The sequence below is a fragment of the Garra rufa genome, chromosome 24 (genome assembly GCF_049309525.1).
Source record: "Garra rufa chromosome 24, GarRuf1.0, whole genome shotgun sequence".
NCBI lineage: Eukaryota > Metazoa > Chordata > Actinopteri > Cypriniformes > Cyprinidae > Garra > Garra rufa.
In genome coordinates, this window is record NC_133384.1 from 4,863,710 (window position 1) to 4,891,057 (window position 27,348).

Sequence of the window (27,348 nt, forward strand, 5' to 3'; positions counted from 1 at the left end):
ATTCTACAAGTGAGTGAACCTTTCCTGAACTTTTATTAAACCTCCATGGTGGAATGATCTGTTCTACTTTACCTGAATGGCATCTGTTAAATAAATAAATGTAAATGTTTGTTCACCTGCTCCAAGATGTTGTCAGTGAAAATTCGGGTGTAGTTGGCATGGATGTATTTCTCTCTCCAGTCCTGTGAAAAAGAAACAAGATTAGTACTTTAGCCCATTGACTGACCTGCACTACAAACAGTGATTAGCTCTTCTGAAAAAACCTCGATAGAGGTCAAAATAGACTTATGTTTACCCTGTCAGCACTCCACTTTATTATTGCTGACAAATGTAGCCCTTAATGAACACTTCTGGTTCTCAATGTTTTTGTATTGTAGCAGACACTTTGTATACAGAAAACATTTGATCACAAATCATCTAGTCACTCACCAATGGGTTTTCAAATATTTGCCAAAGGTCATTGTTATGACGAGATGTGTTATAGTTGGCAGTCGAAATAAGCCTTCCAAACTCATGACGATTTGTAACATACATGAAAAGTCCCTGTGGCGGACAAAGAAAAGGTAGTTAGATACTATAAATAATGTTAAATGTAAATACATTTACCAATGTAAAATGAGCAATAAACAAACCACATCATGCAAATAATTTAAAATCAACGATGAAAACAAATCACAAATAAGCAGCATAATCTCTGATAATGTGTAATCAATAACAATGTAGGACAGATGTTGGGAAGGGCTGTGAGAGGGAATTGAACAGGAACACTGGGAAGTGCTGGGAAAAGTGCAACTCCAGGAATCAACATTCCTGTTTACTATACTAGAAGCAGGGACAAGGTTGTTTTTTTTTTTTTGCATCTAAGTGTGGGAAGATCCAGACTTATTGTCAGTCTAGGCTTTACCAAAACATGTCTTGTACCAATTTCAAGCATATTAGCCTAATTGTTGAATCCAATGCAAACATACAAATGTAACAATTGCTACATAAATACCTAGACTGAGATAAGTCATGGAGGTAGTGAGGGTAAGTTACTGCTACTAGTGTGGTTGAAAGGGGCTTGCTCTTGGATATAGATGTTACTGCAGGGAAAACTATAATGCAGGAAATCTATAAGACCCTTCATTGGCCTTTCCACCACTGTGTAGAATTTCATAGGTCAGTGTATATATATAATATCTGGTGCTTTGTCCAATGTTTACCCCGTTAGAAAAAAAGCAGATGTAGCTTATCAAACTTAATAGCATCACTTTTCCAAAGGGTTCTGCTTGTTAGCTGAACACATCTGTCAGTGCAAGATGTGTTCTAAAATGGCCATAATTTTAAATTAAATATTTAAATGTCTACTAACACATGCACATAAATTTATGGAATAGAAAAACCATGAAACAACCACATTGAGCATAAAATGGGGATTTATGGTTCCCTTCCGGAGGGAACTCTACACTGCGTCCTGGTGGACACTTTGGGAACTGCCTTCAGCGTGACCGGTTCTGAACATGCAATAGAACAACGACAATGAACTTGACATTGGCCGGCGCCAGCCCATGACGTCATTAACAAGGCGCCTAACAGTATAAAACGGGCGCCTGTGAATACATCAACCATCTTTTTGTCTTCAGAGAAAAAAAGTGAGTGTAGCTAGGTCATGAGACCTCCACTCTTAGAGTTGTTTTTTTGCTAGCACAGAGTGTTGCCAGGCTTCCTCTCATCTAGACAGTGATTTTGCTGAAGCCTCCGCTCTTCTGAACTCCGCTTAGTATGAAGTCTTAGTAGTAAGCTTCATTACCTTCTGTAGCGGTTAGTGTAGAAGGCCTCCACTCCTGAGTTCCGTGCTAGGGTAGCCGAGCTAGCTATGACGATCGAAGCTCTGAGCTGACCTGTGAGGTTGAGCTCAGGCACTGGCCCAAGCGATTTTTGCTGGAAGCAGGGGTGATGTTCCTTCTTGGCTCATCAATCAGTCAGTTGATCACTTATCCCTAAGCATGGCAGCGTTTGTATAGACGTTCCCAAAGTGTCCACCAGGACGCAGCGTAGAGTTCCCTCCAGAAGGGAACGTCTAAGGTTACGTATGTAACCCTGGTTCCCTGAGGACAGGGAACGAGACACTGCGTCTCGTAGCCATGCTTCGGGCCCCGCTTACGTCTCCATCAGACAAAAAGATGGTTGATGTATTCACAGGCGCCCGTTTTATACTGTTAGGCGCCTTGTTAATGACGTCATGGGCTGGCGCCGGCCAATGTCAAATTCATTGTTGTTGTTCTATTGCATGTTCAGAACCAGTCAAAGTGTCCACCAGGACGCAGCGTCTCGTTCCCTGTCCTCAGGGAACCAGGGTTTTCCACATGAATAATAATTCATCGCAAAATCAGTTCACCCAGTCTTCTGGGATTACATGTTTTGGCAACAATGCTTGTGATCTTGAGATTACACATACTGCAATGAATCCCAAACAAGCAATATTAGATGTTAGTATACCTAATCCTTCCAAAATCTGCATTTATTACTACATTTATTAATTTAGTTTGGTCAGAATATCACTTTCTAACCATTTGGAAAAGTGATGCTTTAAAGCATTTGAATCTTAAATTATACATGTTAGAATAATCAAAACAAGAGGAACCTGTGGGGGTCTGAGCATATGGAATGATTCCGGAGAAGGAGATTCTCTTTCTCTCTGTACTGTCTAAAACGAAGGAAAAGCACCATGTAAATTATATAATGAGACATAAACAAAGTAAGATACAAAGAGAGAGAGAAAGACTATGAAATGAGAATATTAGGGAAGATATGGACATAGCACATGTACAGTAATAAACTCTACCAGAACAGTAGAGATGCTGCCTTTAGTTAATTTTCTGCTCAGAAAAGAGCAATGCGCTGCCGTTAGGTGTCCTAAGCAGTTAGCTGTAGACAGGAAGTATTTTAGTCAGAAAAACATCATAGTTAGTTATTAGTGGTGTAGGTTGTTTAAGGTTGGGTGAAAAGCACACAGCCAGACATTCCCATGGGTTCAAGGTCACCCGATGGATGTGAAGAATGGAGAGATGGAAAGGATGGTGGGCAAAGAACACTTTGAATGCATCACAGAGGCTGCCATGAATTAACAGAGATGCCATGCCTTCACAATAGCACACTGATATACTTTGAATACTTGCCAGTTCATCTTGGTCACAGAGTTGCAGCAGATGTTACAAAGCATTGAGAAATCAGGCTAAATTTTCATATGCAAACTAATACAGAACAATTGCTGTTTTAAGAGGTGAATTACTTGATGATCTACTTATAGATGCCATTTCTGCCACTGAATAAAAAAATATGTAAAAGATAATTTCAACTTTTATCTCAAAATTGTTTTATTTTTTTTCTCTTTTGTTTTCTTAAAATTGTGTGATATAAGCTTGCATTTGTGAGTTACAAGTCAGACTTCTGTTATACAAACTCGTAATTCTAAGAAATAAAGTCTTGTGAGATAAGAAAATTTTATTTTTTCCCCTTCAGAATTAGACTTTATAACTCACAATTACAAATTTATATCTTACAATTCTGAGGAAAGAAGTCACAATTGCAAGATATCATCTCAAAAGTCAATATTGTGAGTTTGTATCTTGCAATTCTGACTTATAACTTACAATTGCGAGTTTATATCTCACAATTCTGATAAAAAAAGTCAGAATTGTAAGTTTACATCATGCAATTGTGAGAAAAAAAAGTCAGAACTGTGAGTATATATCTTGCCATTCTGATTTTAATTCTCGCAATTTGAGTTTGTATCTCACAATCTTGAGAAAAAAGTCAGAATTGCAATTTTACATCACACAATTCTGAGAAAAATATCTGAATTGTGAGTGTTGCGAAAAGTCACAATTATATTTTTTTCATATAGTGGCGGAAAAAGGCTTCCATATCTACCATCTTACATTCCTCCCTTACTCTAACTTCAGCTCTATCAACAGAATCCAAGACATTTTGTGACTATACTTTTAAAACATCAAGTATATATTATAAGTGTTGTTTCATGATTAATAAACAGCATGCCATAAATGCTGATGATGGAGCTTAACATAAAAACTAATATTAAATACAAAAACTATAGTTATCATACATACAGTATATATATACATTAATTTACATTAATTTTAAACATTAATTACACAGCAATAGATTATAATAAATGACACTGCACACCTAAATAATTAAAACCCTATGATAAGATGAATGCTACGATTGTTGCTGATCTAGATAAAATACTATAATTACTATAATTGTACAGCTTTGTGTTCCAGCGGTCATACCAATTCTCTGGCATTCCTGCACATAGCCATGTCAGGGTCCAATCTTTCCAAGACAAAGACATTCCTCTCTTTGAGCTCATTCCGCAGAGTCTGGCCCTTTATGAGGTAGATGTGGGCCATGAAGGGGATATTCCACACACCACTATTTACACAAGGAAAGACAAAATAATATCTAAAATTAGTAACAATGTTTGGTATTATATAGTTATTTTAATAATGTGTTAAAATAGACTGTTAGAGACATGTCCTGATGAACAAAGTAATCTGAGTTTGAATAGAGTACTATTTTGCATCAGAGAAGGATAAATGTGATTTTTTTAATGTTCCAACATGATTATATAGTGAAATATCAGATCTTAGTCATTTCTGGATCAAAACTTCCAAGACACTCACACACGCTTTCCTTGCACAATGTCAATGTAGTCCTCAGATCTCGCATAATAACCATCCAGACTCAGGGCTCCCCAAAAGTTGGACCACAATTTTCCATGACGAGTGACAAGAGGGCCAATTATTTTTCTGAGATGGAAAAAGAAAAAATCAGCACAGAAATCTGCAACAGTTCATAAATATATTATGATAGACCTACTACGCAAGAAATAACACTGCTTTCTTGCCACCACAAGAAGACCCTAAAATTACAGAGAAAAACAAAAACAAATGATACATGAAACCGATTCAGATTTGCTGTAGTTTTGTACAGAATTAAGTTTCTAGGATGACACTATAGGGTGGCATGGTGCCAAAAAGACCTTCTTGACTAGTTTGATCCAGAACACCATTCTGTGGCCCCTTTTCCACCAGCAGGAACTAGGTGCTAGGTCAAAGTTAGTGCTATTGCTGGTTCAGAGTTGGTTTAACTGGCAAGCCTATGAACCGGTTTGCTTTTCCATGAGCCCCCATGAGTCACGTCTTAAGTCACTGAATACATCGCATCTTTCCCAGCAACTCTTGTATGGCAGCACTAAACACAACAGGCTTGCTCGAGATGCATCGGCGCTGCACAGACCAACCATCACAAGACACCAAAGCACAGCAAGAGCAACTTACTTCTAGACCAGCAATGTTTTGGTGCTACTTACAAACCACTTTTCCTGGTTCCAAGCTGGTACTTTGGGTGTCGGAAGACAAAGAACTGATTTGAAACTAGGCTTTGGATCCAAACTAGCACTCGAATTGCCTTGATGGAAAATTTGTATGTGTGAGTTTGCATGTTCTCCTTTGTTCCTATGGGTGCTCTGGTTTCCCTCACAATCCAAAGACAAGCAGCATAGGCAAATTGGTCATAATAAATTGCCTGTACACTCTTAAAAATAAAGGTTCTTCACGATGCCATAGAAGAACCTTTTTTGTCTAAAGGGTTCCATAAAGAACCTTAAACATCTGAAGAACCTTTTTGTGGGAAAAGAAGGTTCTCCAGATTATAGAAAGGTAAGAAAGAGATGGTTCTTTAAAGAACCTTTGACTGAATGGTTCTTTGTGGAACCAAAAATGGTTCTTCTATTTTTAGAAGTGTGTGTGTGTGTGTGTGTGTGTGTGTGTGTACCTGGTATTCATCACGTTGTGGGGACCAAATGTCCCCACAAGGATAGGAATACCTGTAGATTTTGACCTTGTGGGGACATTTCTTAGGTCCCCATGAGGAAACAGGCTTATAAATCATGCACAATGAGTTTTTTTGATGAAGTAAAAGTGTGCACAATCTCCTGTGAGGGCTAGGTTTAGGTGTAGGGTAGGTGTAGGGCGATAGAAAGTACGGTTTGTACAGTATAAAAACCATTACGCCTATGGAATGTCCCCATAAAACATGTAAACCCAACATGTGTGTGTGTGTGTGTGTGTGTGTGTGTGTGTGTGTGTGTACCTGGTATTCATCACGTTGTGGGGACCAAATGTCCCCACAAGGATAGTAATACCAGTAGATTTTGACCTTGTGGGGACATTTCTTAGGTCCCCATGAGGAAACAGGCTTATAAATCATGCACAATGAGTTTTTTTGATGAAGTAAAAGTGTGCACAATCTCCTGTGAGGGCTAGGTTTAGGTGTAGGGCGATAGAAAGTACGGTTTGTACAGTATAAAAACCATTACGCCTATGGAATGTCCCCATAAAACATGTAAACCCAACATGTGTGTGTGTGTGTGTGTGTGTGTGTGTGTGTGTGTGTGTGTGTGTGTGTGTGTGTCTGTCTGTGTGTAAGCCATTAATGAACTGATCATCCATCCAGGATGTTCCCTGACTGTGACCTGAGATGCTGGGAAAGACTCAGCATCTCTGTGATACTACAAAGGATAGTCGGTTTGGAGAATAGACGGGATGGATGGATGGATGACAATATAGCATGTTGGTTTTAAGTTTATAGCATGTAAGTGGTTAACGTAATTCATCCAAGAACATATACTTGTGTGAGGCTGTGAAGAAGGCATCCTTTTATCCAAACACATGAGAGCAGTTTTATACAATATTCTTCCTATAATCGTGAGAGTGACCCTGGAGTAACACAGTCAAGCCCTTCAACTCTATTGTGACCTTAAACTCAACAAGCACACAGAATATCACTTTACTGAGGTAAACATGTCATTCAAAACACATTAGTGGAAATTACAGTGTTGGTCAACAATGTGAAAGCAAGCAAGTAAAATTCCACATTTCTACAGCTACCAGTTACGATTTCACTCCACAAGCCAGAGGCACAGGAGAAAGAGTTCCCAAGCCTTCCTAAAATATCTGAAAAGGGCTTCCTCCATAGTCATGCGAAAGAGTGCTTAAGGTTGTCACGTTAAACGTGACTGAGTTCAGCTTTGTTTTTGTTTTTATTTAAAGGCAAGCAGCATTACAAGAGTTCATGCGATATAGAGCAGACTGTTTCTATGCACCATGGGAAAACAGGATGCCACTCGTGCGTATTTTTAAACCGTGAGGGATTTGCATTCAGTCGGCTGTAATGTTCCTGTGGTTTTAGCACATGAGGGATTCAAGTCCATTCCCTCAGACAAAACAGGTACTGTGGAAGATTCCAGAGCATTGAAATGAAAGGGGAAAACTACCTGTTTTGCTCGATGAGGAGTTTTAGGGTCTGTCGGTTGGTAAGCATCACATCTGCATCAATGCTGAAGTAATAATCACAAGATTGATCCTTTCGGCACAAGTCCCTTTAAGAAAACAAATGTCATTATTACTATTAGCAAAATTCAGGGCAATGTTGTTTCTCTTGAACAGCAGTAAGATTGAATTGAAAGAATTTTGCTGAGCTTCATATGAGCCCTTCTTTCCAATAACGTCTTGTAGACAAACATCTAAGACCAAGTTGATACTTCAAGTGCCCTTAGATGAAAGAACAATATCTAAGCAATATGATGTTCCTCTGAGTATCATCCTGTGATTATGTGATTTTAAATATCATTATTTGTGTATTTATTTAATATTCCTAGAAGGCTTCACTCTAAAGCACAATGGAAGGTGTCTGAAACCAAGATACTCTAGTCTGCTCTGAAGTCTGCTCTGACGTCTTATGCAAACCAGCATTTTCTGGACCAAGTAATTAAGACAAACAACTTCAGTAATATCACCATGTCAACGGCCACTGATGCCAAACACAGACATGCAGTAAGTAAACAGCACTGGGACCAGCTAAAAGAGTCAGTATGTCTACTGCACATCCTGTAGAGTAGTCCTAAAAAACTTAATAATATATGACTCCATACATTCACTAAAAGCTTATGGAGGTCATGTATTTATGCCTGTCTATGCTCATCAACAATCCAACAAGTCACATACTGAAATTTAATATGTGGGGTTAGGGGTTTGTTCAAGTTGCTATTAGAACCAGCTAGTTAAAAGTAATTGTAAAAATAGCTTAGAAAAGTCAAGTGTTTGCAGATTACACTTGATTTGACATTGTGATAGCTGTTGCAGTGACTGTAAGAATGTAGAAATCTACAAGCAGATGTTCTGGAGCTGGGATGGGAATCTTGGAGACAGCAGTGTTTTGGAGAATGCTAAACTAAGAGCAAATAGAAGGGTTCATAAGAGCATCTTCTGTATTTCATTGGGACAGATTTACTGCTTTGTGGTGAGTCGGATGTTGTTCCTGTGTTTTTTATTTGTAAGTAGCTGGAAAGTTTGTTGACATGTGGCAGAGGTTTGTGTTTATCTTTGATCAGGAGTTGCTCAGATTTGCATTGTAATTTACTTCATTATTTGCATATTTTCGAGAGTGACTCTGAAATTAAAAGGGATGCTTACATTCCCATGTTTCTTGCTTCTCCTTGAGTTAGGTTCTCCTCGGGGCCAACAACTTTAAAACTGTGGAATACATCCTTGTTCTCCTCCCAAAACTTCTGTATGTGCTTCTCATGGTAAACCTCCTGAAGAACAAGACAAGACATGGAACAAGCACGGTCAAAGACAGACACTAAAATCCAAAAGGTCAAATGGTTCTCATTGCTTTGTCAGCCCAACACTCACACTGTTGTGAACAAAGATATTTAGTTTATCTTTGGGATAATCTAGACTCAGGATACTCTCAAGGAACTCTGGCAGGAATGGAGTCGGCTGCTCGATGTATATACCAACTGTAACTTGTGGAAATTCCTGTTTAGATAAAGAGAAAGGTCTGGTCAAACATTAATACCTTTTCAAGCTGTTGAGTTACAATGTTTTCACTTATGGCGGGCAGTATAACCCCAAAAAATATCACAGTAGGAGTCATTTTATTGCACTGTAATTGTGTATTGCAATATAAATATTTTGCTGGAGACTGTACAACATATTATTTATATTTTAATAACCACATTCATCCATCCATTCTCAAAACCGCTTGGCCTCTGCAGGGTCATGGGGATGCTGGAGCCTATCCCAGCGTCTCTGACCCAAGGCAAGGACCCAACACCCTTGATGGATTGCTAGTCCATTAAAGGATTTACACAGGGGCATATTTAATAACCATGTTGTAGTATTTATTTTTTTTAAATGCAGTCAGTTAAATACTTGATAAATGAAAGACACTTAAAGGAGTAGTTCACTTCCAGAACAAAAACTTACAGATAATGTACTCACCTACTTGTCATCCAAGATGTTCATGTCCTTTTTTATTCAGTCATAAAGACATTATGTTTAAAGGAAAACATTTCAGGATTTTCTCCATATAATGGACTTCTATGGTGCCCCCGAGTTTGAACTTCCAAAATGCAGTTTGAATGCAGATTCAAAGGGCTCTAAATGATCCCATTCGAGGAAGAATGGTCTTATGTAGCAAAACGATCAGTTATTTTCTTTAAAAAATTACAGTTTATATACTTTTTACCTCAAACACTTGTCTTGTGTAGCTCTGCGTTAACTCTGTGTATTCTGGTTCATGACAGTAAGGGTATGTTGACAAACTCCCATCTCATTTTCTCCTCCAATTTTAAAATCGTCTTACATCGCTGCAGAAGTACCAACCCAGTGTTTACAAAGCACATACTGTACAAAGAAGGTCAAACGCCCTTCGATGCAAAGTAGGACGATTTTAAAGTTGGAGGAGAAAATGAGATAGGAATTTTTTACCCTAACTGTCTTGAACCAGAATACAGAATGCAGAGCCAGGCAAGGCGAGCATCTGAGGTTAAAAAGTAAATAAATTGTCTTTTTTTTTTTTTTTTTTTTTTACACTGGATAGTTTTGCTAGATAAGACCCTTCTTTCTCGGCTTGGATTGTTTAAAGCCCTTTGAAACTGCATTTAAACGGCATTTTGGAAGTCTAAGCTCGGGGCACCATAGAAGTCCACTATATGGAGAGAAATCCTGAAATGTTTTCCTCAAAAAAGATAATTTCTTTACAACTAAAGCAAAAAAGACATGAACATCTTGGATGACAAGGGGGTGAGTATGTAATCTGTAAATTTTTGTTCTGGAAGTGAATTACTCCTTTAATTTAACTTATTTGCCCAGCAAAAACAGTATGACTCAAAAATAAATAACCAAAAAACAAATATTATAAAGCTCTTAATTCTGAACAGGTGAACTACATTTGAACTGTAAAATCATATTAGTGAAAATAGTTAATACACAACAAATGTGTCTGTATATCATTTGAATTCTGTAACACCTCCTAATATCAAGTCTTGAATTGATATTATCAAGTCTTCTATATCAAGTCTTGAACTGATATTGAATATCATGATATTGAATATCAATTGATATTGAATATCATGTCTTGAATTGTTTGTCTGTATTTTTACATTACTTGTGTCTCTCTCACAAATGAATACTGTGAATAGGATAATGAATATATCTACCATGGTAAAAATGGTATAGCAAAATAATATATAACATCCAGCCTTATTTTTCACATAGCAAGAAGCGCTGCTGGAGGTCTAAGAGAAAGTTGAAGCTTCTTTCCCATGACATTGAGCTTAAGGTTATATGGATCTGTCACCACTACTTTTGTGGTTCTTGACCAGTCTATACAGCTCACTAGATGAAACGGGACCTGAGTGGCACCATGTAATTTCCCCAGTTCCGACCTTGGCTCTGGGTTCCTGAAGGGAGTGTCCTAGAATCGAGCCAGAGGTTTTTAAATTGTTACCGACAGAAGAGGAGCGACTAAACAGGAGACACAGGGGATTCTGCGGAGTCTGGACCGGGAGAGTTTCCTTTAACGGGGCCCTTTTAACCTCAGCATAAGCAGTGTGAGATTTTCAACCCTTGTCCCAACCAAGAACCAACCCAAAACCACTGAGCAGATGAGAGTGGTATGACCCAGCCACTCCCTCGCCCTGACAAACAACAGACTTTGGTCTCATCATCCTTTCCAGAGGTTCCTAGATTTCCAGATCAGACAGAGAAAAATAAATTTCTGCTCTATTATCTCAATTGCATTGTTTTATTTCAAAGTCTTATTTTCCTTACTCTCCTGGTCTGTTTGTGTTTGTGCTTTTCTGCCTGGAGGACAATAAAACCGTCTAAAAATTCTACAGATTTGTGGTAAAATATAGTTCATAACTAGAGACTAGATTACCATGGAGATTTAGGATATTTTGGGATGTTTTGACTTGGGCCATTGAGCACCTACCCAGGGGTGCGTCTCCCAAAAGCAACTACGGTTGCAAGTTTCCGTCATTACCAGTAGGGATCAACGGAATTTACGACCATAGTTAGCTAACAATGCTTTTGGAAAAACGCACCCCAGATTAAAAACACCACCAGCAAGCAACCTGAACATCTTGGCAACCTGTCAACATGAAATTAAAATTAACCATCATCCTGTTGCATCCATTCTTGATATGACAGAAAAGATCTATTGCTACTTCCGTTGCATCTCAACTTCATTACATTCTAGAAGCCTCTCAGAAAACCTTAGCAGTGTGTTATCAAATGCTGATAAGCATATCAATATTATCAGGTAAATTCAAGACTTTAGTGAATTTTGCGCTGGATAATCCCACAAGCTCAATTTGTTATTTCTGCATCAGTAACTCAAGCTTATTGGAAAGAACTCAAAGCCCTCTTTGCCAACCTTAGCTGAACCCTACAACAAATTTTCAGGACAACCACTGTAAGTTTCCCTGTGGATAAAACCCCACATTGAGCCGCCCGCTAAAGAGAGGTCTGGTTGACAGCAACACCCCAGTAAGTGAAACCATCCAAAAACCAAAAGCCATTTCCTGCACCACAGCAGTGCACAGCTTCCTCTTCCTCAAGTGGCTCCTCATGGGCATTTATAATTTAAGGAACGTGTAAAGACAAATAGGACACATACGATCCTTGTTGTTGTTGGATACGACAAGCATAACTTCCAAGCTTCACTTTTCTTGGCTTATCTTTAAGTCAAAAGGCACGTATTAATAGAACTGGAAATGTTTCATTGTTTAAATGGCAATTTTAGAAAATAACTTTCTGGTGCTGAGAGGAAAAGGAACAAAAACAGCTACTGTGGCTTTAATTGGATGACTCACGTTAAGCTTAGACAAATCCACCATGTCTTGGTCACAGATGGTACAACCTTGCTCATAGTTCCAAGCATTTGGGATGTAGTTGGCCAAGTAATTGAAGTATATCTGTTGGAGGAAAAAAAGGCATTTTAGGTATTTAGATATTTATTTTTGTTATACTATTAAAAAGATAAAAAGAACATTTAAAATATTTATTCTACATGGTTTAGATGATTTATGATCCATAATAGGAAATGTACACTCATACTCATTTCTAGCTTGTAGTAGTTAAATCCATTTTTGGTCAGGACGACAAACCAAAAATGAACCCTGCTGTCAAATTTTCATGACCTACAGTAACTAGAACTATAATTATTGCTGGACTGTTACTCTGAATGTATAACACAACATACATCAAAGAATGAGTTTTGTATCTCATTTGGGAATTTACAGGACAGCATAGCAGGGAGGGAAATGTAGCATCTGATGTTCATTTTGTATTTAAATAGTGTGAAAGATCAAGCAGATTAACCGTTCCGAAGGGAATTATGTTTTTTTTTTTTTTTTCTTGCAAAAGTGTGTTGGTTTATGGCTTATGGCTTATGTGTTTATCTTAGATAAGAACAAATGTACTTGTTACCATAAACAGGTTGCAACATTTTGCTAAAAAAGCTAACTTCAAATATTTATCTTTGATTGGTGGGATAAGGAGCAACCCACTCTCTGTGAAGCCCATGGGACACCACATTAAATAATATTTACACCAACAAACATTTGCTATATTTACCTTTACACTGTATTTCTCATACAGAAACAGAATACCAGTGTCATGAATATTAGAATTAATAGACTCCAGCAAGATGCAATGACTGCGTTTCATAAATCTTCTCTCCAAAAAAATCAAAAAAAGACTTGCCATATATAAATATGGCTATGGATTCTGATTTTAAAATGATATTGCACCTTAAATTTGCCTGTACTTGACCAAAGAAAAACCAGCTTTGGCTTTTTGTTTCTTGGAAGACAAGCCTGTACTCCTTGTTAATTTGTTCACTGGCTGTTGGATACAGATTTTGGCAGGACAGCTGTGCACGCTCTTGTCATGCTGCTTTTGATTACAGGAAGTTAGACTGTAATAGAAAGGAGGGGATCTTCAATTCAATCCAGCCTCAGCCACATTACAGATGGTATCCAGATGCTGTCTTTCTAATTCGTCCCATGTTAAGCCATGTTAGATAGTTTTAGATCATTTAACATTTATACCTGGCTGCTAAGCCTGACAACCCCTTAGAGACACAGGTCATGACCTCAAAGTGTTGTAAGGTCAATTAGTTTAACATTACTGAGATAAAATAGGAGTTGCTTACTGATTCTAAGTGAAGAGAGGCCATAAACCATGCTTCTGGCTTCGCATTCTGGTTATAAGCTACTACTGTGTGTCCTCAAGTCTTGTTACTTTTATTGGACCTTGTTCGAGTATTTACGAGAACATCTGCATTCTCCAGGGCATGTTAAAGACGCTGGAGATAAGAGAGATCTTTGGGAATGGACACAGGGCAGCTTGAATGATTCATAGAGCATAAGGGTAAGCTCTGGATGGATGATTATTCATTAGAAACAGCACAGATGGTTGGATATTAGGAAAAGATGACTCCACACAGTGCTGTGTTTGTTTAATCCGTCACTGAGGTGCAGAAGGAAAAGCTCTACAGGGCTGAGATTACATTATCACGCAGACATCCTGCTAAAATGTCAAACTCCACAGCCAGGCAAAGATAGCTAGGAAATGACTGCAAGATTTTTGGCCAAAGGACTGTCTAGTATTTAATCACTAACTGTACAATTACAGTCTGGAACATAATTTTGGTAGTAACTCATATTGTGTTCTAATGGAAACAGTTTTGCACAACATGAAGAAAGGTAGACAGACTTTTCAGTTTAAATTAAACCAAATAAACTGCAGAAGGTGCAGCTTAAATGGACTGACAATTTAGACATAGGAATATGCATTAATGCAAGCATCAGTGGCAAGGAAAGCCTCTTGTACTTGAGAGCGTGTTTCTTGGAGGTTATAGTACATTAAAGACCAGAGGCTGACAGTAGTGAAGAGTTTTTCTTTAGAAAACTGTACTTCACAACATTCCAAAGCATAATATTGTACTTTTTACTGCATTACGTTTCATATGAAATACGATTTAATACTTAAATACATTAGAAATGTATTACTTTCTTACTTCGTTCTACTCAGTTAAAAGATTTACTTGAGTGCAAGAAAGCACTACATTTTTAATGCTCTCAAGCATTAAAGGTAAAACAAACGACTTTTATTTATGAAATGTAGTTTAGTAAAAAATATTACATAATGCTTCGGAATGTAGTGCAGTAAAGTTTTCCAGAGACGCAACACTTTGATAAATTACAAATACTTTTTAAATTTACTTGAGTAAAGTACAAAAAAAAAGAAACCCGTCACCACTGTCCACCTTTTAAAGTGATTGTGTACCTGTAAATGCAAAAAAATAAAAAAAAGTAGTTTAGCTAAATATTCCTTTTTCGTATTGCCTGAAAATCCATCTCATGCTAACGTGAAAAACATTTGTGCAATATAGTATGGGAGTTTTAGCAAAATTGACATTTTTCCATTGGGTGTATTTTCAATTTGCAAATTAAACTTGCGCAATTCAAAGGGTTATGTAAATGCAGCTGTTTACCTTGGTGTTCACATTTCCATGGATAATGGCTGGCAGACTGTTGTAGACAGTGTTCCTCACTCGCACTCGCTCCATCCCAAACTTCAGGAGAACTTCATCTTAATACAAAAAAAAAGATTTGTAAATTTTTTTACATTCAGTACTTCTGTCGGATTCTTTTGAGTGATTTTTCAGATGAATACAATCAGAATACAAAAGTTATAAATATTCTGTCTCTTCCAATCTTTATAATGGCAGTGAATGGGGTTTAGGATAAAGTTGGATGGATGAAGTCCAATAAGTCATGAAATCATAAAAAAAAGTACTTCACATGGCTCCGAGCAGTTAATAAAGGCGTTCTGAAGCGAAACGATACATTTTTGTAAGAAAATTATCCATATTTAAAATTCAGTTTGCTTCAGAGGGCCTTTATGATGTTTCTTAGGTTGTGTTCACACTTGTCATGTTTGGTTCAATTAAAATGAACTGGTGCGATTGCTCTGTTAGTGTGGTTTGTTTGAGTAAATGTGAACGCTGCCATACGAACTCTGGTGCGCACCAAACAAACGGACTGAGACTAAAAAGATGGGTCTTGGCCCACTTCCAAATGAACTCTGGTGCAATTCGAATGAAATATGAATTATGAAATATGACACGGACCAAATACTTCTAAACGAACCAAAAAGAGGAAGTAATGACAAGATGCAATGCTATGCGACATGATTTAATAAAGGGTACAAGTGTGTATCCAAAACAAACTGAGCAGAGGGCAAACGTAGAACAACGAGGAGGTAAAGTGCCTTTTATGAGCTCTTTGTGAGTTCGCAGGTGGTAAAAATCGAATCATATGCACGCAACAATGAGTGCGCATTGCGTGTGTTCGACTTAAAGCGGCAATCAGCAGGCTGATCGGTGAATGGGTACTTTGATATCATACACCCGGCATGCCGCTTTAAGTCGAACGCACCTTTTCCTTTTGTTTGGAGTGTTCGGAGAGTTCCATCACAAAATATACGTCATTCAACCTGACCAATCAGGTTGTGAACATATCACTATGCCTTTAGTTTCGGTATCTCCAGGTTCGCTGTCAAAAATGCCAGTGTGAACTCTAAGCAGACCAGGACCAAATGTATCATTTTTCCTTTTTGATCCGGACCAAATGAACCAAACGAACCAAACTAAAAGTGTGAACACACTCTTAAACCCCATTCACTGCAATTATAATGCTTGGAAGAGCCAGGACATTTTAAATATAACTCAGATTGTATTTATCTGAAACAAGGAAGTCGTATACACCTAGAACGGCTTGAGCGTGAGGAAATCGTTAAGTGATTTTCATTTTTGGGTGAACTATCCCTTTAAGTAGTCCTTCTTTAAGAGATCACCAAGAACTAAAACCAATACCAAAATTGTTATTGTCATCCCTTAATTCATTAACTATGCAATAAATGAAATAAATCTTGGATTGACTCACCCACGGCTCCATTCAAATTCTGGAAAATCTCGCACTTGTGGTCCAAGGTCATATTAAGTCTTTCCTAAAATAAAGAACAGAACACACTAGAGCTTGTGTAAAAGTGACCGTGTGACCTTGTGTAAACTGTTTATAGTTGCGTATTTTTAACCAGTTTGTTTGCTTTTGAGTGGTATGATACATTTGCAGGCATTTTATAAGTGCATGTGGTCAAGTTACAAGCACATTTATGTTTTCACAGAGCGCAAAGGCTTGTTTTTTGACTGACCCTCTGAAGTGGATCCACGTAGATCTTTGTGTAGAATAGCTGATCATCATCATTATCATGCAGGTCCCATTGGTTCGCAATCTTCTGAATGTATGGAGCATACCCGATAAAGCCTGTGAAAGACATCGCAAAGATTTTTTAAGACTGTGTGCTGTGCTGTAAAAGTAAGTATAGGATGTAAATGAATGTGTGAAGCATTGACATTATGGATTGCCTGAATACAACAATTCCTATTTCAATTACATCTCCTCTGAGAAGCTCAAATCTCACTCCCAATTCTGGTGCGGTTCCTCAAACCCTCAAAACAGTGGGATGTCTGGCAGAAACATTCGACCAACAAGCAACAAGTGTTGTGTGGCCACGTCTAATCTCAGCTGGCATGGACTTTATACATCTACTCGAGATGGAGGACTGTAATCAGTATAGGACCTCAGCTATGTGCTGGCTCTTTTTGTGTCCGTAGCAACCTGCGTTGATTTCTCATCATTTTTCTGAAACTCTGACCACAGATGAAAATTGTAGGGCTTGGAGCCCTAGATACCATCATTTGGCAGGAATTAGGAACTATGTTGAGGTACCGCCCTGGACTATTACATTTTTAACTCCTAATAACTCTTTCTATAGCCTACATTCATAAGCTGATCTAAAAAACATCTTCAACACCGTTGCCAGTAGCTTTAGTAGGAATTCTGGATGGTACCAATCTGTTTAGAAGCAGAATTACATCTTAAATGATTTTACTGGAAATCTAGACCTTTCAGTGAGTTGTCAAAGCAACAAAAGCCAGAAGAAGATAAACAAGGCAAGTTTTCAAGCAAGCATGATTTAAATGTTAGTTCATTCGCTAAATTAGCAGATCGTCTTAGTCTGAAGGCAGTCACTTCAGATGTGGTGACATGAATCTTGTTTTATTACTGTGCAATAAAGTAAAACCCTTGACATACTGCCCAGGTCCGAAAGCAACAGATGTAAGGCATTATGACATATGGTTTTAATCTAGAATACAAAATATTTTTTTCCCACCGATTGAACAAAGCTACCTTGGGCACAGTAAGGGATGACCAAAAAGAGACAGGCCGTGCCATGCAGTCTTTCTTTTTTTCCACAAACACACTGCTCTATATGACATTTCTGGTCCAACTGAAACAAAACAGTAGTCACCGCAATCTACGGAGCAGCCGAAAGGCTAAAACCAACCTTCAATTTTGAATGTACAGGCTATCGAACAGGTTGTCCAACGCAAACAAACTTGCCCTGTTAATGACACAGGCTCAACGCCCTGACAGGACACTACACAAGACAAAGTGACCACCACAGTCAAAGCAGCAATTGGCCAGATTAAAATAGACGGGATTGGGACTTCAAAGTTCAGACGAGCAATGGCCACAGGGTTTTTGAGTAAAGAGGGGCTGACATTACTGTTCTTCAATGGAGAGACTGAGTAAGATGGATGGATGCACACGTACACACTCTCAAATGAAAGCACCATTCATGAAGACCCCTGAATGAATAGTGCACTATGCCTGGTGGCCCTCAGGAAATTCCACAGGGTGAGTGACCGCCGCTTGCCAGTTTACACAGAAAACATTTTCTCTATCATATTGTACCGATAATGAAATTCCGTTGTTTGTCCTTTGCTCTCTACAATCATCCTGCTTGTATTGTTCTAAATCCTACCAGACTAAACAAACCCACACTGCATTGTGATGATATAGCTAATATGGCAGCTGGCCATGACCTATCCTAGTGATAGACTGCCTGAGTCGAATTTGTAAAGACTGACCTCCCAAAGGAAGCAAGAAACATGTGAACGTGTGTATACAACACATGGAATGCTGAAAGCATGTAAACCAGTAGGTATTACAAGCTTTCACAGCTTGTAATACCTACTGGTTTACACGCTTTCAGCATCAACTAGCTGAAAATCAACTAGCACGTTTACAGACTAAACATATGTAAAAATTAATTGTACACATTCTGACATGCCAGTGCCCTTAAACCAGATTCAGGTAGCCTGTTATATACAATCGAGGTCAACAATTTACATACACTTTGCAGAATGTTAATTATTTACTAAAATAAGAGGGATAATATAAAATGCATGCTATTTTTTATTTAGTACTGACCTGAATAAGATGTTTACCATAAAATGTTTACATATAGTGCACAAGAGAAAATAATAGTTGAATTTATAAAAAAGTTTACATACACTTGATATTTAATACTGTGTTGATACCTGAATGATCCACAGCGTTTTTTTTTTTTTTTTTTTTTTTTTTTTTTTGTAATAGTTGTTCTTTAGTGAGTAAACTGTTCTTTAGAAAAATCCTTCTGGTCCCACAAGTTATTTGGTTTTCAGCATTTTTATGTATTTAAACCCTTTCCAACAATTACTGTATGATTTTGAGATCCATCTTTTTACACTAAGGACAACTGAGGGACTCATATGCAGCTAAGACAGAAGGTTAAAAAAAATTCAGATCATTCAGATAACACAGTATCAAGAATCAAGTGTATTTACATTTTTGAACAGGGTCATTTTATTAATTCAACTATTATTTTCTCTTGTGGACTATGTAAACATCTTTTATGTGATATATCTTATTCAATTAAGTATTAAAAAATAACATGCATTTTGTATAATCCCTCTTATTTTGGTAAAATAATTAATATTTTGCAGATTTTGTGTGTATGTGAACTTTTGCCCTTTAACTGTTGCTCCAACTTAATGATGCATAAAGCTAGGCACATTTGTGTTCATACATAAATGGCTTGTTTCATTCTTTACAGTACATTTATAATGCAAAATGCATTTACAACTGAAAAACAAGCTAATGATACAAATCTAATAACCAGGTTTAATTTTATACAATTTAGTTTTATAGTAAGTTAAAATGTCACCAGATGTGCACACAATGAATAGGCTACCAGATTGGCAGTAAAAGTGTTTACATGTAACACAATGTATAACAAAAGTTTATGACTTGTTATATGCAAATGTTTGTTTTCACATCAAAATGGGTGAAAAATCCTTATAATTTCATAATATCATGTAATGCAGCTGATTTCTATACTTAACAGCGTTTTGTTGTAACCTGCTGCACATGCACATGCATACATCCCAGACCTAAACACTTCATTTAAGTGAACACAACTGTTTCTAGCTTTCATGCATGGTGTCTATGAGCTTTCAAAGAATATTGGTTAGGACATTTATATGACTTTCCATGGCATTTATTGAGTTACCTAATGTTTTGACAATATGACATCTGTGCAAAAACTTTAAGTGATCTGAATAAGTTGAAATCTCAAAAACACAATGGCTTTGGGCCTGCAAAGCCTTGATGTGTAACTATGAAGTACCTTTCACATCAAAACAGAACATCCTATGAAGTTGGTATTTCCTATTTGTACACACCTCCAGAGTTAAGAAAGCGTTTTCCACTGCGGACAGATGGATACTTCTCTGCCAGTCGTTGATCTGGCCAAATTATTCCCTCGGCAGCAAACACCAGCTTATGATTTGTCTGCTGGAACTTTCTGAGAATCTCCTCAGGTCCACCAGCAAAGATGAGGTCATAACTGAAGAGAGAAAAGGAGAATTAAATTAAGTTATCCTGTTACATTATCCCAACCGATCAGCAGTTTTCACATTCAAGACATTGTACAAATAATGTTTGCTAATCCACATCCACTTTATTTAATCACTTTATTTAATGTCTATTTTAACTGAACTCCTGGAAGGGAGCGAAAGGCATTTCATAGGCATTTAGGTCTTCTATTTCAGACACTATTAATATGCCTGGTAACGTTAGTAACTATAAATGTCACTAGAGGAAGTAAACTGTGAGGGAGGCACCATGGTTTCCTCTCGTCTGGGGAGCACCTGTGCACACAAGTCATTTCCCTTTTTTCTAGCATGACTTAAAATTCATCTCTAAAATATCTGACAGCTTCAATGTGGCGAAATGGTCTGGACTAGACCTCTAAAGGAAATATTACTGTAAAAGGTACTTCAGAGGAACCTTCAACTCTGCTAGATCCTTACCTAAATGTTTAGGTTATATATACAGGTAACTACTCTCTGACGTACATCCTTGAATGCTGTTTTTCTGAACTTTCTGAACTCTAGGAGACGTAGACATATGTGTAATTCCAGATAAGGGTGTGTATAAATAGCTGCTTTAGAGGTCAGAGAGTTCTGCAATGAGGATTTGATTCAATTTGAGGTGTTTTATATAAATTATCCCTTGATAAAACGGCACTGCGTGGCATGTGGCACGTACGTGCAAAGTTAACATCAAACACTATTCTTTTTCTACTTCGTGATCAAAATAATCACTCATTTCTGTAGAACACACCCAGACCAGCACAGCATAAAAAATACCCTCTCGCCACACTTTCATTATAATTGACATGCCATAATTTCCCTTGAATGATGAAGTTAAATAACAGGCCATTTATTATGGTTGATTAGCATAAATTGAGTGAAAAGCCACCATTTCAGCAAGGTTATAAAGGTAGGTCTACAAAATTGTTGAACAAATGCCCAACCGCTTTGCCTCACACAGAGTCTCTGTGTTTCCCATTGAGATGGCAGTGGGACAGTAAGATTTTTCCCACTGAGGCTGTTAAAAATGGCTATGCATTCAAAATTACGACACATTTGTTATAGTTGATTTACATTGCACAAAGCTATGCATTTAGCAAGCCATTTTAACTATATCTAGACTATATGTTTTCCTGTGCATCATTTGCTTTCAATTGCAGGTAATTACTCAAAAAGTATTTTGTGGCAAAACAGAGTCTATTAATAGCTAGTCCCCACATAGAGAAATTAATATTGAATCTTTTTCTCTCTTGTATGTGGACCACTATTTTTACTGTCCAGTCAGTCTGATGCCATTTAGGGATGAACGAAGAAAAAAGTGCTTCATGTTGTAACAGCTAGTACTTTTAAATGTTAGATTGGGTAGAAAAGGTAACATTTGTTCTCAGCTGGTTGAAACTGATACATATGGTTTCCGACCATCTGAGAAGAATCATACTATTAAAAGAAACCAGCTTTATGGCCAGTTCTAACAGGCAACCCTTCGAATAACAAGTACATTACCTGTCCACAAATAAGACGACCAAGTCCTCTTGGTCAGCTAGAGACTCAATGGCTTCCTTTAGCAGTCGAACCTTCTGGCCTCCACCGATAGATCGACCCACATCACCTCCCTTCCACTCCTCTCCCATCCCAAGCACCTGCGTTCAGTATATATCATTTCAAACTAAATCCCAATCAACATCAGCTTGAGGAAATGAAGCATCTACCAAGTGAGAAGCAGTGGTCTTGCACAATGATATAAAAGAGTGTGCGACCTTGCAATGTGTGATTGGTTCAACTGAGAAATAAACCTTACCTTCACATTGAATTTGAAGTAGTTTGCTGACTGCATGAAGCGGTGGAAGCCATCTGTCTCTTGTGTTGCAACAGTAAGTACGAGCAGCTTTTCTGGTGACAAGACAATTGAGAAATAAAAAGTGTATGTTAGAAAAAATGTAGCAAAGTAAAATAGTATGACCTTTTTCTGACTGTGGAGTGTTAAAGTGTAGAAACACTACTATTCCTGGACTATATTTCTCAAAAACCTAGGATTCTTTAAGTTAAAGTTGTCCAAAACCATGCCATTCCTTAAAGAGCCTCTTTACTAAAATATATATATGTTGCTTTTTGCCTACAGTAGAGGCTATCTTGTTATTCCAAACCAAACCTCAAACCTATGTCAACACTCACAAAACTGATTTCCAAAGTTCATCCCTTTCTCTTGTGAGAATAAACGCACAGTAAAGTTAAAATCACCATGTTTTGAAATGGTTTTGGCAGGACATGTTCTATAATGAGTAGTAGTGTTACATATGATGGCGGTAACAGTGGTGCTGATGGTTAGTTAGCAGAAGAGGGTCTTAGTTTCGCAAGCGCCCGCTACATTTCCGCTGGACGTGCCAGTGAGCAGGTACAGACCGTCTAGTAGAGCAGTGTGGGAAAATAAATTCCAGACTGGGGTGTGAAGGGCTGGGTAACTTCAATCGTCCGTCATCTCTAGGGTTTGGAAAACAGCCCCAGAGAAATCTTAAGCAAACTTGAAAGAAACAGGATGTGTGTTCGTCATCTGTAACACAGTGCAGGTTTTACAACTGTACATATTGCAAACAAATGACAAGCTTGTAGAATAAAACCTCAACTGTTCTTGTATGCCATGGTGTGGCCTTCATAAATGCTTCAGTGCATTGATTTGCATTTAAAAGTCATTTCCAGAGGCATCAGAGTGATTAGTCAAACAGTATTTATGGTCCAGGTGATGGAGGTGGTCTTTGCACAGCAAACTGGATTAGAAGAAACTATTTTACCTTTAAAAAAAATAAACACTGCACCTTGAAATATTTTCTCTGCAGTAGGAACAACGTGGGTAGGTTTCTAAATATCTCTGATGGAAATCGGGTTGAATGGGAAGTCACAACAGGTCAGTGTCTTTGCCTCATTCATTTCAGAATGGAACACATTAGTTCACATTCAGCAATAAAACTGGGAGTTATGGCAGGAGCAACAGGATTTCTCACCTCATGAAATGGCTTAACTGAACCATTTCAGAATATAGGGCTAGTAATGTGTGTGTGCTGAGCCAAGAATATAAATGTAAAGTTAACAAACAATAGAAAAACAGAACAGAACATTCTTCTTTCCAGACGTCTAGAGATGGCGAGGGAGTGTACAAAAATTCACTATTCTGTTTTACATCAGAATACTGACATAAAGTCAGTCACCACTTCCTGTTAGCACTAAAACTAATGATTTTTAAGCTTACAAATTATCCAGTATCTTATTGAAAAAACTATTTCGGAGCCCTGGTGGAAATTTTAGAGTCAGAGGTTTAAACCAACCCATTTATTTAAGCTTGAACATCAACACTTGAATGAATGTGCAATATTTTGTTTTGAGGCATTTATCTTCATCTTATCAAACAGTTTTAGGGAGTTTTTCTTAAGTTCTGGTTGCCTTTGACTTGCATTCTGCGACTGTAGGCTCTTATCAGCATGAAATACAGTGTTCTGTCATGAAACTCTAGATCAGGGGTATTCAAACTTGTCCTGGAGGACCCCTAGCACTGTAAATTTTGTCTACCTTATCAGACACACCCAATTCAGGTCTTGCAGTCTCTATTTACGAGCTGAAGGAAAGGTTTGAAACCCCCTGCTCTAGATGGTGCAGGACTAATCCTAATCTGAGTGTCTTATTTTCATTCTAGCAGCCAATGAGCTTCCTGCTCAACATTCAAATACTTGGCTAGTGCTTGCTGTAGCAGTTGCAGCACGCTTCAGAAACCCTACAACTTCCCCAGCTCCACCTGTGCAGATTTGCTACAGGGTGATTTCATGTATGTTATATATGGGGGTTTCGCAAGACGTGAAATGTGCACTGCATATTCCAACAGAAATTAACACTAGAGGCGGTAAAACAGTGAGCACTTTCTTACACAGTAGCATCGTTTTCATACACAGTTATGATTACAGCTCCATATGTTTCACTTCCTGTACGTAAGAAGCTTGCTCAATAACTCAGCCAGCACAGAATTGGACTTAGGATGTGAAATCCTTGGGTACAAATCCCGTGAAATACATGACTCACGATGAAAGAGCTGAAAGATTTGAGATCGAAAAACAAACTCAAACGATTGCTTGCGATTGTGTTTTTACGTCACATTCGCTTTTGTTCATATTATTGGGTAGGTTTAGGTGTAATACAGCAGCATCAGCGTACCGGATCTATGCCGCCAAAACGTCTCAGGTTACGTATGTAACCCTAGTTCCCTGAAGGGAACGAGACGCTGCGTCGAAACGCTTTGGGAACGCCTCCAGCGTGTCCACGCTCTGAATCACGTGTGTAATCAGTCCAATGGAATCGCGAGACGTCACGTACGTGATGACGTCACCGACCAGGAAGCTTAAAAGCACGTACGGTGAGAGCAGCACTAGCTTTCTGGAACAGCAAGCGCCGCAGGGATGCCGGAAGTATGGCCTCGAGACGCAGCGTCTCGTTCCCTTCAGGGAACTAGGGTTACATACGTAACCTGAGACGTTCCCTTCCAGGAACTTACGCTGCGTCGAAACGCTTTGGGAACGAGTATACCCACGCCGCCATACTGAGGATATCCCTGCCTATAGGACGAAAGAGCCAGGAGCGGCAGGAAGATCTAAACCATAAAATCTGGTGAACGTAAGGGGCGTGGACCAACCCTCAGCGTTGCAAATATCCTGAATCAAAAGGCCCGAAAGAAGGGCTTTAGTGGTAGACATACTTCGAGTCGAGTGAGCCTTGACTCCCAATGGAGAGGGGAGACCAGAAGACTCATACGAAAGGGAAATGGCATCAACGATCCACCGGCTTATGGAAGGCTTGGCCGCCAGACGGCCTCTCCTCGGAGGGCCGTAGCAGACCAGGAGTTGGTCAGCCTTCCTCCACAGGGCAGTTCTGTGGACGTATGTGTCCAGTGCTCGCACTGGACACACACAGTTAAGCTTCTGCTGGCCGGGTTCCCGAAAGGGAGGAGGATGAAACGCCTGCAGTACAACAGGCCGTGGTGCAACGGTGGGGACCTTAGGGAGGTATCCCACTCTGGGATACAGAAAAGCTTTGGCCATGCCAGGCGCAAACTCAAGAAAAGAGGGAGCCACTGAGAGGGCTTGAAGGTCCCCAACCCTCTTAAGAGATGTGATGGCTAGCAACAGGGAAGTCTTAAGAGTAAGAAGACGATCCGAAATATCTTCCAGAGGTTCAAAGGGAGGCTTAGAAAGAGCCTCAAGCACCACAGCCAAGTCCCACGTGGGGACGCGAGAGCGTACTGGAGGCCTCAACCTCAGCGCACCGCGGAGGAAACGTGTAACTAGAGGGTGTCTTCCCACAGACAGGCCACCAAGAGGGGCGTGGTAAGCAACTATGGCTGCCACGTAAACCTTCAAGGTGGAGTGGGTCAACCCAAGAAGTGAAGAGTCTCCACTTCAAGGCGTACAGTTTCCTCGTGGAGGGAGCTCTGGACTGGAGGATGGTCTCAACAACCTCGGTTGAGAGACCGGAAGCTACGAGTTGTGCCCCCTCAGGGGCCACACCCACAACTTCGATAGCTCCGGGCGGGGGTGAAGAATATGGCCCCCCGCCTGTGAGAGGAGATCCCTCCTGACAGGAATCTCCCAGGGGGAGCCGTCTAGGAGGGAAATCAGGTCCGAGAACCATACTCGGCCCGGCCAGAGCGGGGCGACTAGGAGAAGTCGGATCCCGTCCCGGCGCACTCTCGCCAGAACTCCCGGGAGCAGAGCAATCGGGGGAAGGCGTACAGACGCGGCCTCGGCCACGTCTGTACCATAGCGTCCAGCCCAAGAGGAGCTGGATAATGCTGGGAAAACCACAGGGGACATTGCGTGTTTTCTTGAGTCGCGAAGAGGTCCACCTGATCTCTTTGGTGGCGCGGAGAGACAGATCAGCGGTGCTCCGGAGCTCAGCGATATCGTCAGGCCGAGCCCCTTCGCCCTCATCCAACTCCTTGAGCAGGTCGGCTTAGTACGCCTGTAACACCGCCATGGTGTGCAGACACGCACCAGCCTGACCTGCCGCCGCATAGCCTTTGCCCACCAGAGCTGAGATGGTTTTTAGAGCTCTGGAGGGCAACGCTGGAGCCTTCAACGACGATGCCGCTTCGGGGGACAGATAGCTCGCAAGCGTCTGCTCAACCCGGGGCATCGTCGTGTAAGCGCGCTCTGACAGCCCCGCCACGTTGGAATACAGTTGGATACACGTTGGAATACGCTCGTCCAATTTGCTTCGCTGCGGTTCAGCCCGTCTCTCGGCCGGCCACTCTAGATTTAATGTGGCTACGGCACGAGTAACCACCTCCAAAAGATCCTCGTACTGGGGAGAGTGAGGGGGTGAATCCTCACCGATGCCCTCTACATCAACCTCCTCGGAGGAAGATAAGAGGAGCGTCGCGCCCTCTCCCCGGGGGGAAGAAACCGCAGAGCAGGCTTCCGAACCCAGAGAGTGGGCGATGGATCTAACAGGTGAGGCTGGAGATAGGGACTCGCCCGTCTCCAAGCCCGCTGTTAGATCCATTTGCGAGCCCCATGAGTGCAGCCGCCGCTCCGCCTCGGCGGAAGCGGGGCCAGACCCGCGAGGGACGCTGGTAAAAGCCCCCTCCTCGAAGAGGGCTTTCCGGGAGCGGAGCACACGCAACGGTATGCGCTCACACTGCACGCAACCAGCCCTCTCGAGAGCTGATGCGGCATGTGCTGCTCCCCGACAGACAACACACAAACCGTGTGTGTCCTCACCCGTAATAAAACGAGGGCAAGGAGGAACACACGGCCTGTGATGTTGCTGCTTATAAAGTTCACCCTTCTTGGACATAATACACAGACAGACAATCTCTCTCAAATAAAAGGTGTGCAAACTGGCACGAAAAACAGAGAGACAGACATAGAGCGCTTGCTGAATGGCAGAAAGCTAGCGCTGCTCTCACCATACGTGCTTTTAAGCTTCCTGGTCGGTGACGTCATCACGTACGTGACGTCTCGCGATTCCATTGGACTGATTACACACATGATTCAGAGCGTGGTCACGCTGGAGGCGTTCCCAAAGCGTTTCGACGCAGCGTAAGTTCCTGGAAGGGAACCA

The 27,348-nt window shown here is 39.9% G+C and overlaps 1 protein-coding gene across 1 annotated transcript in view; it reads right to left on the reverse strand.

The window, feature by feature from the left end:
- plod2 (procollagen-lysine, 2-oxoglutarate 5-dioxygenase 2) overlaps positions 1 to 26,787 on the reverse strand; it is a 32,009-nt gene extending 5,222 nt beyond the window's left edge. Inside the window, exons 1-17 of the mRNA XM_073830312.1 lie at positions 26,254 to 26,787; positions 25,194 to 25,637; positions 22,049 to 22,216; positions 21,754 to 21,890; positions 20,059 to 20,222; positions 16,641 to 16,753; positions 16,373 to 16,436; positions 14,920 to 15,017; positions 12,233 to 12,334; positions 8,763 to 8,888; positions 8,541 to 8,662; positions 7,343 to 7,447; positions 4,689 to 4,814; positions 4,296 to 4,437; positions 2,624 to 2,686; positions 430 to 543; positions 117 to 182 (exon numbers count right to left, since the gene is read on the reverse strand). Of these exons, the coding sequence (XP_073686413.1) occupies positions 117 to 182; positions 430 to 543; positions 2,624 to 2,686; positions 4,296 to 4,437; positions 4,689 to 4,814; positions 7,343 to 7,447; positions 8,541 to 8,662; positions 8,763 to 8,888; positions 12,233 to 12,334; positions 14,920 to 15,017; positions 16,373 to 16,436; positions 16,641 to 16,753; positions 20,059 to 20,222; positions 21,754 to 21,890; positions 22,049 to 22,216; positions 25,194 to 25,637; positions 26,254 to 26,787 (2,688 nt within the window). The remainder of the gene's footprint in view (positions 1 to 116; positions 183 to 429; positions 544 to 2,623; positions 2,687 to 4,295; positions 4,438 to 4,688; positions 4,815 to 7,342; positions 7,448 to 8,540; positions 8,663 to 8,762; positions 8,889 to 12,232; positions 12,335 to 14,919; positions 15,018 to 16,372; positions 16,437 to 16,640; positions 16,754 to 20,058; positions 20,223 to 21,753; positions 21,891 to 22,048; positions 22,217 to 25,193; positions 25,638 to 26,253) is intronic.
- Between the last annotated feature and the right edge of the window lie 561 nt (positions 26,788 to 27,348).